This window comes from Geotrypetes seraphini, chromosome 4, assembly GCF_902459505.1.
Source record: "Geotrypetes seraphini chromosome 4, aGeoSer1.1, whole genome shotgun sequence".
NCBI lineage: Eukaryota > Metazoa > Chordata > Amphibia > Gymnophiona > Dermophiidae > Geotrypetes > Geotrypetes seraphini.
In genome coordinates this window covers 228,292,870-228,310,184 of record NC_047087.1, presented here as the reverse complement: position 1 = coordinate 228,310,184, position 17,315 = coordinate 228,292,870, and the positions used below count along the sequence as shown (strand labels likewise).

The 17,315-nt window shown below is 40.8% G+C and overlaps 1 protein-coding gene across 12 annotated transcripts in view; it reads left to right on the top strand.

Annotated features, from left to right (window-relative positions):
• Positions 1–1,927: 1,927 nt before the first annotated feature.
• LRMDA (leucine rich melanocyte differentiation associated) overlaps positions 1,928–17,315 on the top strand; it is a 1,649,176-nt gene continuing 1,633,788 nt past the window's right edge. For 7 of the 12 annotated variants that reach the window (XM_033942049.1, XM_033942047.1, XM_033942051.1 and 4 more), the window contains exons 1-2: positions 1,928–2,266; positions 14,925–15,025. In XM_033942049.1, the coding sequence (XP_033797940.1) occupies positions 2,225–2,266; positions 14,925–15,025 (143 nt within the window). In that variant the 5' untranslated portion in view covers positions 1,928–2,224. The remainder of the gene's footprint in view (positions 2,267–14,924; positions 15,026–17,315) is intronic. The other 5 variants (XM_033942055.1, XM_033942054.1, XM_033942052.1 and 2 more) reach the window with 2 other exon arrangements.

Below are 17,315 nucleotides of genomic sequence, written 5' to 3'. Positions count from 1 at the left end.
CTGACCTGCCTGTGGCTCTCAAGGACCGGAATTGCCTACCCCTGCCTTAGGCTTCCACAACTGATGTCATGACTGTTGCTGTTGTCTGGGTCTCACTGTATCTGTGTAGGTAGAACCAATGTTTTAGCCATCATACCATGAAGAAAGCCACAGCATGATGGCTGAAATATCAGTTCTACCTATCCAGATGCGGCAAAACCTGGATAACAGCAACAATCACTGAGTTTCCAATAGTCCACCAATGATATGGTCTTACAAAATCCTTTTGGTCTAGAACAGGGGTGTCAAAGTCCCTCCTCAAGGGCCGTAATCCAGTCGGGTTTTCAGGATTTCCCCAATGAATATGCACGAGATCTATTAGCATACAATGAAAGCAGTGCATGCAAATAGATCTCATGCATATTCACTGGGGAAATCCTGAAAACCTGACTGGATTGCGGCCCTCGAGGAGGGACTTTGACACCCCTGGTCTAGAATGAGACACTACTTTAGATCTATCCATCTTTTCATCAAACACCAGGTTGAAGTAACCGGTCACAATTAAAGGATCGTGAGAAATTCTGACAGCCAATTAGCTAGCTGCTCTGCTATGTCATCAAAGTATCATTTTAAGCTGTACTGATAATTTTCCCAGATGTGGCTCCAAAGCCTAAACCACTGCGGAGGTAAGTTGAGATATGTGAGCCTCTGTTAATGTCTACCATATTGTCTTCATGTGATCTCTTTTTCTATCTTTTTTCTGTTTTGAGGCCATATTGTCACCCAATTTCTTGATAAATTTGTCCATAAAGCAATTGTATCTTGTTGTTTAGTGCCCCAATCGCCAAGCCAAAAGTGCCAATTAAACAGATGATGAGACAGAGACCAACCTGCATCTTTCACTGCATTACATGATCTCCCTAACTTAATTAGTAAATTGGCTTCAATTATGAGCTTTAACAAGATCATAATTACAAAAAATAAAAAATAATTGGAAGATAGGCACCTATCTTCTTAGGCGCAGTTCTACAAAAGATAGGCACCTGTTGTAGGTTATTTTCACTGAATGCTGGCCTCTAAGCAATTCATAACAACAGAAAACATAGGTTCTTAATTTATTTCAGTACAAAGAAGTGGAGAACAACAAGAAGAGGAAAGATCAGCTTCAGAGACAGAGGTTTGTAGATGATGAAGAAGGCAGGAGAATAAAGAAAACAAATGGAAAGGAGATCCTGGAAAAAAGAGTAGAAAATATGACATAAGAGCAAAGCAGAAAAGAGACTACTAGGACCAACACAAGTATTAAAAATAAAATATCCAGATAACAAAGTTGGAAAATAATAAATATATCTTAATTTTGTTTAGTTATTAAAATGTCACTTTTGGTAATTATGTCCCTGATGTATTTGTATTTTGCTCAGTACAGGTGAAAAGACATGACTGTCAATTTATCTACTGTTGCATTGTATAGCAGAATATGTGTGTGTGTGTGTGTGTAAGTTTCCCAGTACCAGGGTTCAATGGATAGGGTTATTACTGATTAAGGGCTATAAATAAATCCTATTGGTCAGTTTTGCTGTTTTGTATTTCAGGGCTTTGGAAAAAGTCCCCGGGTGTCCTATGAGGGCTTCAGAGGTAAAAAGAAGTTACTAAAAACTGGGTTGTCTCTATTCCTGTTGCAGCTCATCGCCCCCAACCTAACCCTGGGAGGTCGCTATTTCACATAGCCCCGTGGCGGCAAAATGTGTTACCTCTCTGCTAAAAGAGTTTTCCAAAGTTGCAGAAATAACTTGGATTGCTGACACTGTAATACTTCCAGTACCCCTTGCCAAAGGGAACACGTATATCGCCTGATAGACTTTATTTCTTTAAGGCAGCATTGCCACAGACCATTAAGTCTTGAAACTCCCCCCCCCCCCCCCCCCAATCGTCACAGCGCATTCACAGAGCGCGTGACTACCAATGTCACAAGGCTGGAACGCGCGCTTCCGCAGCGGTCACCTGATGCAGTAGGATTTCAGCGCGGAAGACGCTGGGCTCTTTTTCGCTTGCAACTGTGTTAGAGAAAGCACTTCAAACGTGATTTTTAACACATTTATTAAAAGGGAAACAACAACAATTACTTGTAAAAAAAAAAAAAAAAAAGACTCGAATTGGTTTTCACATTTTGATCAGGAAAGCAGACCGCGGGCTACAGAAGGTAGAGCCTCAGTTAGAAGTAGTTTTATAAAGTTACCCCAGAGTGATGGCAGGCAGCGAATCAAAGGTCGTGGTAAATGAAACGCAAGTAAGTGCCAGAAACGGCTGGGTGGATCTTTTGTGTACGTTTACAGTGAACAAGAGGGTTTTTTTTCCCCACCTTAAACTTGCCTTTTTTTTTTTTTTTAAGGTATTTTATTTAGCTTCTGGAGCTTTTCATGTGAATGGGAGACAGAGCTGTAGCTGCAAATGTTTTTAAATGCTGATGTATTGAGGAGTTTCATATTCTTTGGAAGTGGGTGATAGTAGTAGTCCCCACAGTAAGATCGATCTGCACTTGAGAGAGGATATAGTTAATACCAATATCATAAAACCAAGTAGACAGGAACTAAAAATGTTTCCTGCTCTTAAGAGAAGGCATGACACTTGCTTGAAAAAGTGCAGTGCTTTTGGAAACAAATGTGAATGTGCAACATTTTTGACATTGCATTCAAGAAATTATTCTATCTGTAACTTAGGAAGGCAAGAAAGTAATTAATGCTAATTCTGTTACCAGCGGTGTAGCAGGGTGAGAGGTGCCTGGGGCAGTGGTGCCCCTCCCCTCCCTGTTGCATATCCCTTCCCCCCATACCATTTTAACATTCTTAGTGCGAGCAGCAACCACAACCTGCTGCTTGCACTAGCGTCGGCTCTTCCTCTGATGTCCCTTCCTAGGTGCAGATCCAGGAAGTGATGTCGGAAGAAGAGCCAACGCTGGTGCAAGCAGCTCATGATGTGTTAAAAAGGTGTGTGGGCAGGGAAGCAGCACACGCAGTAGTGGGGGGGGGGGGAGGATGGGTGCTTGCACCCCCAAGTGGGCACCTGAGGAACACCGCCCACCCCACTCCCCTTACTACACCACTGTCTGTTACATCTGCTCAGGAGTCCATACCTATGGTCATCAATCCGTTTCTGCAAGAGAAGTGTGGATACGACAAGTTTTGAGCATCTCCCACATGAAGGTGAAGCCCAGTGGCTCCTTTCAGTTTTTCTTCTGCAAGCGAACTGTGCAGAGGTGTTCTGATCTGCTTTGCATAGTTTTGTTTTTCTTTTCTGTCTAAGTTCATTTTCTGTAAGGTCTTGGTTCCCTGAGACTCCATTCTTGGGAATCCTCTGTCTGGGAAAGGACGCAGATTCTGCTGAGTTGGACTGAAGCTCTGCAGGGCAACCTTTGGGCGGACCTGGGGAGCCAGCCTGCTGTGTGTCTTCAGGGCTTGGTGTCTTTTCCCCTGGGAGCCAGCTCACCTTCTGAGTTTCGCAGTGACTTGAGCGCAGGCCGTGGGCGTCCTATGTAGAACCCTCGGGGTATCAGGGTGCCAGCTGTATAGTTTGCCCACCCATGTTGCACTGCAAAGTTCTATGGGGGTGGAGGTCTTGGTCAGTGTCTGTCCGACTGGCAGCCCAAAGATTTTTTGGTTTGGAGTTGGATTTGGAAGCATTTGAGGCAGAAAGTCCTTTCCTTCTCTCATGTTACACTAAAATAGATGACAGGCAGGCACCTCCAAAGAACTGTAAGTACAGCTCCATTATTTCCTAAGGGAACATCAGGGTGGGTCTGAAAATTTTCAGTTTGAGGGTTTCTGAAGTTAGGGTTTACGTCTCCCACCTCCAAAACTCCTTTTTCACTGATTTAGAAATTTCAGTTAAGTCTCTGGGCTGTTTTTGCTGTGATTTTTTTTTCTAGCGGTGGCCATCTTGTTTTCAAAAGCCTCTTGCTACCTCGGAACCCCTTGGTTTTGATTTTAATCAACTGGGATGGATTCCTCAGGGTGTGAGAACATCGTTACTTGTAAAAATTGTGCCGGTTGTTTGGCAGAGGAGTGTCTATGTACCACATGCCACAGCACATGTGAGGGAGGGGCGGGAGCTTCGTGCTTAGCTCCATCCATGTCCCCCAGGACTGGTGAACCGCTGTGGGTTCAAGAAATGGGTAAAAAAAATTCCCTCTGGATCCCTTATCTCATGATAATGGGAAGTGGAGGCATGTGGAGTCCATGGAACCCATGAGAGCCCAGCTGGAGGTTCTGCATGCTTCTTTGGTTTCCCCTGCACAAAGCTTGTAAATCTGACGTGGAGAGCCTTTCTTATGAGACCAGTTCAGTTATCATAATCTGTGGGTACGTAGCCGTCGATCTAGACAGCATCCTTTCTTTGGTGTCTGCTTCTCAGTTGAGCAGGCCAGGCCGTAGCTCCAATGAGGCCTGATTGGAGGTTAGACTCCATGCCATGTTTGTCTCAGGACTCAAATTCAGTCCTGGATGAATCTGGCTTCCTGTTAGGGTCTGGCAATCAGGAGGATGACCCTTGAATCGGCTACCTCTTCAACTGCACATTATACTTGAAATTATAAAATTGCAAAACCAATAAAAAATTAAATTTGAGTATTATTTATTTGAAGTTATAAGCTGTGTATGGGTAATTGTAACAATGGTGAAACTAAAGTAGATACAATAGACATGCTAATCAATGCGATGGATGTTCTTATTTTTGAGAGCAAATTGGTCCAAACTGTGTTTCTGGTAGCTATTGTTTCAGCGCAGCATATCTTGGAGCTGCAAGCTCTCTCCTGTAGGGAGCTCTTCCTTAGAATTACAGAAGCAGGTGTGACTCTCCGTCCTGTTCTTTCCTTTATTCTGAAGGTTGTATCTGATTTCCATGTCAACCAGGAGATTTATCTGCCTGCTTTTCAATCTACAGGCTCGGACAAGAAGGATAGAATTTTGAGAAAGCTTGATGTGCGAAGAGCTTTGCTCCAGTACTTGGAAAGGACCAATGACTTTCACCTTTCAGACAATCTGTTCTTTCATACCAGCCACTCCTGGCATGGCAGGCTGGTGTCCAAGGCCTCTATATAGCTAGATGGATTTGCATGGCCATATCTTAAGCATACTTTGCCTGAGGTAAAAAGCCGCCAGTCTCTCTCAAGGTGCATTCCACCAGGGGTGCCACCTCTTCATGGGCGGAATCTTGGGTTGGTCTACTTTGCATACTTTTTCCACATTTTACAAAGTGGATGTGGTGGCTCAAGAGGATGCCACTTTTGGGTCCTTGGTCTTGCGGGCAGGCTCTTCTGTCCTTCCCTAGACATCAACCATTGTTTTAGTATGTCACTATTCATATGGACTCCTGAGTGGATGTAACAGAATTAAAGATTAGTTTCTTACCTAAATAATAACCTTTCTGTTAATCCTCTCAGGAGTCTGTACAGCCCACCCTTGGTGTATTCTCTTTCACTTGCTTTTCTGCCTCAGATGTTTCTAGATTCAAGGCCTGGAGCTTTCTCCCTGTCAGTCAGATGGCTGTATGTGTAGAACACTTTTATATATGTAAGTGTATTCTTCAGCCTATGGCTCCCTTATTGTTAGTTCTAGTTGCACTCAGGTTGGTTCTATAAAGTTGCTTTATACAAATTCTTCTTCATTGTTCTAATTCTTGTTTCTAAGTTGCTTTGGAATGTTACTGAAAGGGGACACTGGGTTAAGTCTCCATGTGGGAGGTGGTCAAAACTGTAAGTATTCACACTTCTGAAAGTCTAGTTCACAGGAACGGATTGATCACCATACGTACGGGCTCCTGAGAGGATTAACAGAAAGAAGATTATCCAGGTAAGAACCTAATCTTACATTACATTACATTAGTGACTTCTATTCCACCTGTACATTGCAGTTCTAGGCGGATTACAAAAGAGCTGACTGGACATTTCCAGGAACGTTACAATTTTGTTGGTTACACATGGGGTAAAATAGCTGGATAATTCCAGGAACATTACAATTATTTTTGGTTACAAATGAGATAGGATAGCTGGATTATTTCCGTAGCACTTGCGAATTAGATAGTAAGATGATTGGACATTTCTAGGCAATTATAAATAAGATAACAGTTAAGATAGCTGTACATTTCTAGGAGCATTACATTTTAGGGAACTGAATTCTTGGTAGATATTTAGAACTGCATTCTTGGTTGATAATTTGAGGAGGAAAAGATTACCAAAGGAGTGGAGGCTTTGAGAGGGGGGAGAGTTAAGGTATCTGGATAAATTTTTTGAATAACAGTGTTTTGATTTCTTTTCGAAATGTTTTGAGGTCGCTCGTAGTTGTCAGCAGGTTGGAGATGGAGTGGTTGATTTTCGCTGCTTGCGTTGCAAGGAGGTTGTCAAACATTTTCTTGCGCTGAGTACTTTTGAGTGGAGGGTAGGCAAATGGGGTCAGGGTTCTTCTTTGTCTAGTGGTGAGGATTTGATTTAGGCGGTTGTTTAGGTAGGAGGGGGCAGAGCCATTTAATGCTTTGAATAATAGTAAAGTTTGATTTGAATTCGTGCTTGAATTGGTAACCAGTGAGAGTCTAGGTAGGCAGAGGTGATGTGGTCATATTTTCTCAGGGAGTAGATAAGTCTGAGAGCGGTGTTTTGTATAGTCTGAGGCTGTTTTAGCATGTTGGCAGGGCATGGCAGATAGAGGGAGTTGCAGTAGTCCAGTAGACCTAGGACTAGGGATTGGACAATGAGCTTGTATTGCTCTATGTCAAAGAATTTTCTTATTTTACGTAGATTTCTCATAATTAAGAAAGCTTTCTGTGTTGTCTTATTGATTTGGGCCTGCATTGGGCTGTATTGGGTATTTGGTGGCCTTGATTTCCAATTCTGTGATGGTGGAGGTTTTGGCCTTTTCGAGCAGAAGGAATTTTGTTTTATCTGAGTTTAATTTTAGTTTATGGTCTGCCATCCATTTTTCCATTGCATCTAGTGTTTTTTCCAGTTTTATTGTTGAGGTGGGGTCTGCTGAGTCGAAGGGGAGGAGTATGGTGATGTTGTCTGCGTAGCTGAAGGATGTAACATTTAAGTTGTCTAAAGTGGTTCCGAGGGAGGAGATAAAGAGGTTGAAGAGCATAGGTGATAGTGATGATCCTTATGGAACTCCGCAGGGGTTGGACCATGGATCAGAGTTGAGGTTGTTGGACTTTACTCTGTAAGTTCTAGATTTGAGGAATCCTTGGAACCAGTTGTATACCTTGCCTGAGATCCCTATGGCTTCAAGTATCTGTAGTAGTATGGAGTGGTCGACCAGGTCAAATGCAGCAGAGAGATCAAGTTGAATTAGCAGCATTTTTTTGCCTTTGCTAAGGTGCTGTCGAGCTGTGTCTAGTAGGGTTACTAGTAGTGTCTCTGTGCTGTGGTTAGTTCGAAATCCTGATTGTGAGGGATGAAGTAGGTTGTGATCTTCCAGGTAGTTAGTGAGGAGTTGTGCAACTAGACCTTCTATTATTTTAACGTATATTGGTATTGAGGCGATGGGTCTGTAGTTGGAGGGGTTGTCTATTGGGCTTTTGTGATCTTTCAAAATTGGGGTGATTATGATCTCTCCTAGGTTCTGTGGGAATTGGCCTTCCGTTAACGTGGTTTGAATCCATTGCATGAGGCTAGCTTTGAATTTGGTGGAGGCGTTTGTCATCAGGTAGGTGGGGCAGTTGTTTAGGTCGCAAGATGCTTGGCTGTATTTCTTGCAGAGTCGATTCATAACAGACCAATGTACTACTGGGAAGTTGGTCCAGCATCTGTCTGCAGCAGTGGCTTCTCCTATTGGTGGGTTTGTAGTTATCTCATCGAGGTGGGTGTGTGAATTGTTGAAGGTGGTCCTGATCTTGGTGATCTTGTTTTTGAAGTGGTCTGCAAGTTGGATGGCTGTCGGTGGGTGGCTTCCTTGTGTAGCTAGGAAAGGTTTGGTATCAGTGAGGTTCTTTACTAGTTTGAATAGCTTTTTTGTGTCTAGGATTTCCGTGCCTACCATTTTGGAATAGTAGGCTTTCCGTTTTTCCTTGAGTTTGATCTTATATTGTTTGATTAGGTTTCTCCATGCTATTTTAGTGTGTTCTAGGTTCTTTTTTTTCCATTCTCTTTCTAGTTGTCTGCAGTGCTTTTTTAATTTGACAAGTTCGGTGTTGAACCATTTGTCTGATGGTCTGCAGATTCTGAGTTTTGATTTTTCTGGAGCAAGCTCATTCAGGATGGTTTCACTTAAGGTTCGCCATTGGGATATGAATTCGTTTGGGGCTACAGTATCGATTACGAGGTCTGCCTTATCCCAGAATGTGGCGGGTTCAATTTTTTGGCGTGTTTTGAAGGGGATTTTAAGGGGGATGATGTTTGTTGTTGCATTGGGCCCAGTTGATGTTAAAGGTGTATTTGTAGTGGTCTGACCAGAGGGAGGGGTGCCAGGCCCCGGTTGAGATGTGGATTTCAGGATTGTGAGGGTGTTGGGTCATGCATGCTGCGATATCTAGTTGGCCTTTTTCGTGTGTGGGTTGGGGATTAAGGATCTGGTAGGTTAGTGCTTTGAGGTATGAGAGAATATTATCAACTTGTTTGGAGGTGTGGTCTTCTAGGTGGAGGTTTATGTCTCCAAGAAGTAGGTTATGAGGTGATGTTAGAGAGTTCTGGTAGATGAAATCTTCGAGTACTTGATTATTTGCGTTCCATTTTCCTGATGTTAAGTAACATAGAATGCAGGTCAGGGACCCTATGAGTAAATCGTTGGATAGTTGGCAGGCTAGAAGATCCATGTGTTTGTCTAGGACAGGGATCTCAAAGTCCTTCCTCGAGGGCCGCAATCCAGTCAGATTTTCAGGATTTCCCCAATGAATATGCATTGAAAGCAGTGCATGTACATAGATCTCATGCATATTCATTGGGGAAATCCTGAAAACCCGACTGGCTTGCGGGCCTTGAGGAGGGACTTTGAGATCCCTTGTCTAGGACCTTTATGTTGATGTTGTTTTTGACTAGGATGGTTAGACATCCTCCTCACTTTTTTTCTCGGCAGACCAGCTCTAGTTTGTATCTTTTAGGGCAGAGTTCTGTGATGCAGGGGTCTGAGTCGGAGGTTAGCCAGGTTTCGGCTAGGAATAAGCAGCTTAGCTGTTCTTTAACTATCCAGTCCTTTATTAGGTCTGCCTTAGGTCCTATCGATCTAATGTTCATATATGCACAGGCTAATGAGGTGTGACTTATGTGGGGAAAGATAGTGCATTTTGGGTGGAGGAGGTTTCTTGATATGTAGGTACCCCCTTTTTGTGTGTGGATGGAGGGGGGGAAGGGTTTGCACTATATTGTACATTATAAACTGTATAAGGACCTGGAATTTTGAAATGGTGTGGCTATCTTTTCACCTACCCAGAACACCTTTTCTCTTAGTTAAAAAAAATTCATATTTTCTTATAAAGCTAAAAATTAATACATATTATCTATTTTTATCACAGTTCTGGATGGTGTAATGGTTGTGGCATGTGTTAACCAGGAAACACTTTAGAGTTTCAGGCATTTGGAATTATTACAATGATTCCTGCAAGCTGCAAGCTGAATAAAAAGCACTTGAATGCCTTATTGTAATGAGAAAGATAAGAACTGATTAATTCATAGGGTAGCTTGTAGTAAATTTGGAGTTGATTGCTGTTATCTTTGAGTCTTTGGGCAGGGCTGACATGAGGGGGGTGGCAAAAAGACAGTTGCTCTGGGCCCCAAGCTTGCCTCAGGCTGAAAGTGGCTTAGCTTGAAGGAGGACTTTGGGGCCCCCATCCATGGTTCCTGCCCTGGACCCCAGAATATTTTACACTATTGCTGTTTAGGACCTGATATATCAAGGTTTTTCCATCATTTTTTTTTCTGAATATGAAAAGAGATTAGTAAATCAGGCTCTTAAAAATTTAAGGGTCAATATTCAATGGCACTTAGGGTAGGAGGAGATCTTACTTGGATGTGTTGGTGAAAAGAATATTCAGCAGCATCAGTGGTGTAGTAAGGGGGGAGGGCAGACTGCCCTGGGCACTGTCTTGGGAGACTGGCACCTCTTAACCCCCCCCCCCCATGCCACAATTGCACCCTCCTCCTCCTCCTAGCTGTTCTTGTCCTTTGAGTTCCAGTGGCAAAGAGATATCTAGCCATGAATAATGTTCTGTATTCATTTTTGTTATGCATAGGCCAGGACTCCTCCACCCAGGAGGGTCAGATCTCATCAAATAAGAGCATCTGCTGCTTCTCTCTGCTTTGCTGAAAAGTAGAGATGCGTATTTGTTAGCATACTTTTGGCTTGTTAACCATGCCTTAAAAAATGTAGTCTGCAACATTTGATTTAATGCCCATTAACCTCTGAATTACCACCTATATAGTCCATTCTAAATTATGAAATTTTGAGCCATTTGTGTAAGCTGGTTAAAAAACACAAGAGAGAACACAAGGGAGAAGAACCAAACGATTCTGCAGTGAAAGATACGCAAGCAAAACAAAGGACAACTGCAGAAACCCGTACAATGATGTAGGCTAAGTTTATTGCATCAAAAGCGGTTAAAAACAACACCTTAAAACCAGGGGACCCAACACGGTCCATGTTTCGGAGAACACACCTTCATCAGGGGTCCCGAAAAAACCAGAAGTCAGTTGAAACCACCAAGAAACTGTGTAGCCTGTAGAGAAAACGAGCGCCGAAGGGCGATCAGTGTGTAGGTAGCTGTGTAGCGGAAAGAGGTAGGCCAGTATAAATGGAGTTATAATAAATCTAATCTGGAAGCTACAAAACATAAAGAAGAGTTTTTTGAGAGGATGCATAAAGAAATAGATGAATACATCAATCCTGTCTGAAAGTCCAAAAACATTTATTAGGGCTGAAATTTTGATTCTCAAAGGTTAAATGTTGGTCATTGATAACTCTAAGATATTTCAGGTGAGTAATCATAGTTAGAGGTAGAAAATTTAACTGAGGTGTTAATGTAGGATTAGGTAAGTCATTGGTAAACTAAACGGCAATAGTTTTTCATGGATTTAGGATTAAATGATTCTGGTACTTCCGCTGACTAACCTTTTCAATGAGTCTCTAGAGTCGGGAGTGGTACAGGAGGATTGGAGAAGGGCAGATGTGGTCCCTCTCCACAAAAGTGGAAGTAAGAAGTAGGGAATTACTGGCCGGTAAGTCTGACTTCTGTGGTAAGCAAAGTAATGGAAACACTTTTAAAACAGAAAATGGTCAAGTTTCTGGAATCCTGTGGATTACAGGATCATAGGCAACATGGATTCACTAGAGAGGTAGGTCTTGTCAGACAAATCTGATCAATTTCTTTGTCTGGGTAACCAAAGAAATGGATAGAGGATATGCACTAGATGTGGTGTATTTAGATTTTAGCAACGCCTTTGACAGTGTTCCACACAGACGTCTAATAAATAAACTGAGTGCCCTCAGGATGGGTCCCAAAGTGACTGGCTGGATCAAGAACTGGTTGAGTGGAAGACGACAGAGGGTAGTAATCAATGGAGATCACTCTGAGGAAAAGGATATTACCAGTGGTGTGCCTCAAGGTTCTGTTCTTGGTCATATTCTTTTTAATATTTCTGCCACCTTTTGGCTACCTTACTTCAGTCCTTAGGATTAATATATCTTATATTTGCTGATGATGATCAGGTTTTGATAATGTTTGACAGTTATATCCATTTGCTATTGCTAGGATCAATAATAGTTTATTCATCCTTGTGTATGTACAGATTATTGCTGAATTCTAACAAGACTTAAAATTTGATCTTCTCTAGACTTTCCACTACTGTATTTCTTAATGGTTTAAAGATTGAAGATAGTCTGATGAACTTCAGTGAGAAGATTTGTGTATTTTAGGTATTTATCTTGATAATTAATTGTCATTGATTCTCAAGTTTCTTACTTAGTAAAGAATTGTACAGTATATTTACACTGAGATCAATCAGCTCAGTTCATTGGCTCTTCGATCACAATGAACTGTACATGTTGCTGCTTAAACTAGTCATTAGCAGATTGGATTACAAGAACACTTTGCTGTAAAGTTTTACTCTTTCCATTATGTCATCTCCAGCTAAATAAACATTACCATAGAAAAGCTTAACACACAAAGATTGGATCATGTGACTTCACTCCTTAAATAGGAACATTTGCTTCCTGTATATAATATGAGATCCTAATATGGACTAACCATGGTTTTTTTTTACTCTTGGTATCCTCATATTTTTGTCAGATTTACTTGTGTCATATTAGTCATCTTATACACTTGTCATCACAGTCTGATTTATACATATTAGGATAAGAACATAAGAATAGCCCCACTGAGGCAGACCAATGGCCCATCAAGCCCAGTAGCCCATTCCCACAGTGGCCAATCCAGGTCACCAGTACCTGGCCAAAACACAAGGTGTAGCAATATTCCATGCTACCGATACAAGGCAAGCAGTGTCTTCCCCCATGTCTTTCTCAATAACAGACTATGGACTTTTCCTCCAGGAACTTGTCCAAACCTTTCTTAAAACCAGCTATGCTATCCACTCTTACTACATCCTCGGGCAACGTGTTTCAGAGCTTAACTATTCTCTGAGTAAAAAAAAAATTTCTTCCAATTGGTTTTAAAAGTATTTCCCTGTAACTTCATGGAGTGTCCCCCTAGTCTTTGTAATTTTGAAGGAGTGAAAAATCAATCCACTTGCACCCATTCTACTCCACTCAGGATTTTATAGACTTCAATCATATCTCCCCTCAACTGTCTCTTTTCCAAGCTGAAGAGCCCTAACCATTTTAGTCTTTCCTCATACGAGAGGAGTTCCATCCCCTTTACCATCTTGGAATCAACCTGCTATGTGGCATTTTGCATAACTGTGCCTATTGAAGGTAACTTCAGTAGTTGGAAAGTAAGGCTAGGGCTTCCACAGGCTTATATATATCCTTATTACTTCCCTAGAATCTTGATTCTAACAGCTTGGGAGTCCCAAATTTGAGAATATTATACCTTCTTGTCCTTGGAGAAACAGATACTTAACTGTAACAGGTGCTCTCCAAGGACTGCAGGTATATGGTCTCACAATCTGTCCACCTTCCCTTGTTGGCTTCTAAGCTTTGTTACAGAACTTCAGGTCCCTTGAGCTGATGGGCAGGAAGCAGTGGCACACACATGGTATGGACACTTAAATTTAAAGTGACATTGCACTTTGTATGTGTCTGTACCTGGTTCCTTGGATGTCATTATCCACATGTGAGAAAATATACCTTTTTTTCTCGAACACCGGCTGCAGATAAATATCTTTGCTTTACAGTGGCCCATAAGAGATGAAACCAGATCATCTGAAACTTATCTGGGGACATAAAAAGCTTCAGCTGTCTTAATAATCATATCTTATGAAAAGAGCTTATAATTTTACTTTTAACCCCAAAAAAGTGTCAGCTGTAATCATGAGTCTTCTTCTAAACTGGTAAAGATATTCTGTTGGCCAGCCATAGTATAAGTTGGTTCCTGTTCTCCGCTTAATAATTTTCTTCCTTGCTTCTTCTCTTAGAACTTTTGTCACCTAGCTCCTCAATCTCTCTCTCTCTTTCTAACACTTAATATTATTCCACAAGTTTCAAACTTCCTCAAAGTACTTTAGGATAAGTGCTTTGTTGTGCATGTATTCTGTGGCCCCTTCTAAAAAAAATCCTCAAAATTCTCTAGTTCTTTACTTTGGAGCCAAGGTACAGGGAAAATGGAGGATATTATCCCCAAATTCTACAGTATTCCTTCTTCCTGTTTGGGATGCACTGTGGTTCAGTCCTTCACAGATCAGGCTGGACTTCCAAGGTAGTTTGGGAGGATGCACCCTTCATCCTCCAAACACCTCAGGAATACAAAAAAATCACACTTGCACAGCTTGCTGTCTCCAGGCAGACCTGTGCTGGGTCCTTCACATTCTTGCTGCAAACCTTTTGTTAAAAATAACAGCTGGATGCCCAATAGTTTCCTCCAGACTTTTCTGACCTCTTTTCTCTTCCCAACTTCCTTGTACAGGTTAGGCCAAACCTGTCTGGGAAACTTCTCTGTTCAAGGCCATATACTGTAGAGAGGCATCTGCTGCTTAGAATTCCTGAGCATTGACAAATTCCACCCGCTTCCTCCCCCTAAGATCAATTTTATATGGCCTTTGCAGTTCCTTCCTACTGGGAACATCCACTCTGTGATAGATACTTTGACTCATTCTCCATTTTATTATCTTGCCCCTAAATACATAATTGACCTTTTCTCCTTCTCTGCCAACAGACACAAGAGAAGCTCTCATTCCTACTTCGTTTCCCCCCCAGTTAGAGGTTGTAAACTGAAAAAACACCATGAACACCTTCTTTCACATCAAGCAGCATTGTGGGGGTAAAGACCTAGATCAACTGCTTTCGCCCACTACTTATGAGGAATTCAGAAAACGTCTAAAAACTCAACTGTTTCTAAAGTATCTAGACAACTGACCCACTCATCTTCTTTCTCCTCCATAGTGATTCCTCTGTCCTATTAATCTCTTTCTCCTCAACAACGCATTTCCGGTCCTATTAACTCTTCTCTTCCCCCCTCTTAAATTCAATCAATTTGTACCTCGCTTAATCTATTGTAAACCGCATAGAACTTAACGATATTGCGGTATATAAACTGTTATTACTATTATTATTATTATCACTCAACACAATTTATGAGCAAAGGCTCAAAAAATTTTCTAATTCTCAAGAAAGATGAACATTGTGGGGGCCCTGCTACACTGGAAAAACTCTGTAGCAAGCTTTATTTTCTAGCATCACGGGGCATGTATCTAAAAGATACCAGGATCAAAGTCAACATGGTATAAACCAAATCAAGAGTAATGAGGAAAATAGTTCAGTTACAATTTTGTGGTGATTTTCTTGCCTTTTTCTTGCTAGGTATCCTATATTGGTCAAGACTGTAAAGAAATTCCAGAATTTCTTGGAAGGAAGTTTGGACACCTTGCAAAACGGCTAGACCTTAGCTTCAACTTACTAAGGTACGTGACACATTTTTAAAATTTATTTATTTTAAAAATTTCTATACTGTTTTAATCCAAAACGGTTTACAAAAATGTTACATACATAAAATTTTAAATAAAACAAATGAACACAAATGATCAAATCCTTCGGAAAATCAGCAAACGGACAATCACTTCTATATCTGCCAAACATATGGACTAATACAGGTATTACACATCTGTGCCTGGGTAAGAGCACAAAAATTATATTTATGTGGTATTATGTGCTTGTCATTTGTTAACATGAATGAGAATGCCTTATCTCAAAAGTGATGATAGGAAACTGTAGAAATATGAAACAGATGCGCTTTAAAAAAATTAAAAATTTTAAAATGTAACTGATAGCAATCAAAATAAAGAAAAACAAAACCCCAAACCCTTCACTACTGAATGTGACCAGTCTGTTGCAGATTCATTGCACGAGACATCTGTTTTAGAAAAAAAGGTGTGAAAGATTGTTTTGAAATTTACTTTAGAATGGTTATGTTTATGACGTCTGTGGTAGAAGAATTACCAGTTGCACTTATGAAAGTCTATAACATCAGTTCTTTAAAAACGGATTTAAAAGTCATGAGCATTATTTACTCTCTGGTAAATGCTGTAAAAAAGATAATGACTCATAGATGGCATTAAGTGGAAGGCACATCTGACAAATCTCTTCTCCTGCCACTTGCTGAACACTGGTAAGAATATCTTTTACTTGCATGTTGTCAATTGTGGTCATAAAAATTGATTTCCTGGTAAAATGGTAGCCTTAACTTCTTTGTATCGTACCATTTCATGAATACTATGGAAACAAACTGAAAAGAGCAATAGCTATGTTCCAGTGATTAATTTGCCATGCTCTCAAGTGAATAATCTAGATATGTTTATGGTCACTGGACCAGCATTTTGGAATTCTTTACCTAGTAATGTCGGAGAAATAGATCTCTTTTTGAGTTTTAGAAAACCAGGTTAAAGCCTTTCTGTTCATGCAGGCATATAATTAAGCCTAGATAATGTCAGAAAGCTATAATTTTTGAGTACTGTATATCAGTGTTGTATCGTGATTTTGATGATGTATATTTTGTGTGTTTTTATTGTTTGTGTATTGTAAGCCTCCCACAATGGTAGATGGTGCTGAATAGAAATTTTTTAAATAAATAATTATGGTGGTAGCCTAAGATATTTTTGTGTATGTCATTGGACTGGGCAATGATAGCACTAGAAAGGTGACATTTTTTTGGCATGAAAGGGAAGTTGAGCATAGGTGCAACAGAATAGGAGGAAAAAGAACATTTTACATTGCTAATAGATTATCTTTTGCTGTCTTTGTGGGGAGGTGAAGAATTGGAATCTCCACTAAATAGAGATGTATGCTCTGAGAACTTCTCTATGCTTCTAATGCACATTTCTAAGCATAGTTTCTTGATGTCACTTTTAACAAGTTACAGTCCAATAAATTAGACCCAGGCTAAAGACACCTTCACCATTCATTTAAGGTTACTAAAAGGTAGCCTCAGCCCCACCACTCCACCGCTAAATCAATGTTTCATTGCGGGAAGGATTATGTGAGAACTCATCATTGGCTGCCTCTAACAAAATTTTTTATGCCAAAAGTTTGTTATATCAAAAAGTCTTCATGTACCTCAATAATAATAATAAATAGTCAATGCTTTAAAGCGTCATTGTAAAGCTTGTTTTTATCAGCCACCGTCCGGGAGTAGAACCCATGCATGTTTCGCACTACAAGAGTGCTGTATCAAGGGTCTCCCAAGAACGCCCGTGTCATCCGACTCCACCAATTTTAAGAGCGAAATTGGTGGAGTTGGATGACACGGGCGTTCTTGGGAGACCCTTGATACAGCACTCTTGTAGTGCGAAACATGCATGGGTTCTACTCCCGGACGGTGGCTGATAAAAACAAGCTAAGTACAATGACGCTTTAAAGCATTGAATATTTATTATTATTATTGAGGTACATGAAGACTTTTTGATATAACAAACTTTTGGCATAAAAAATTTTGTTAGAGGCAGCCAATGATGAGTTCTCACATAATCCTTCCCGCAATGAAACATTGATTTAGCGGTGGAGTGGTGGGGCTGAGGCTACCTTTTAGTAACCTTAAATGAATGGTGAAGGTGTCTTTAGCCTGGGTCTAATTTATTGGACTGTTATTTATGTTGGAGTGACTAGGGCTGAAATTTAACATTGAATCTTAATAGCCATTTTTTGAAGACTTTTAACAAGTTAGCATATGGCAAAATGGTTTATCTTAGGGACAAATGC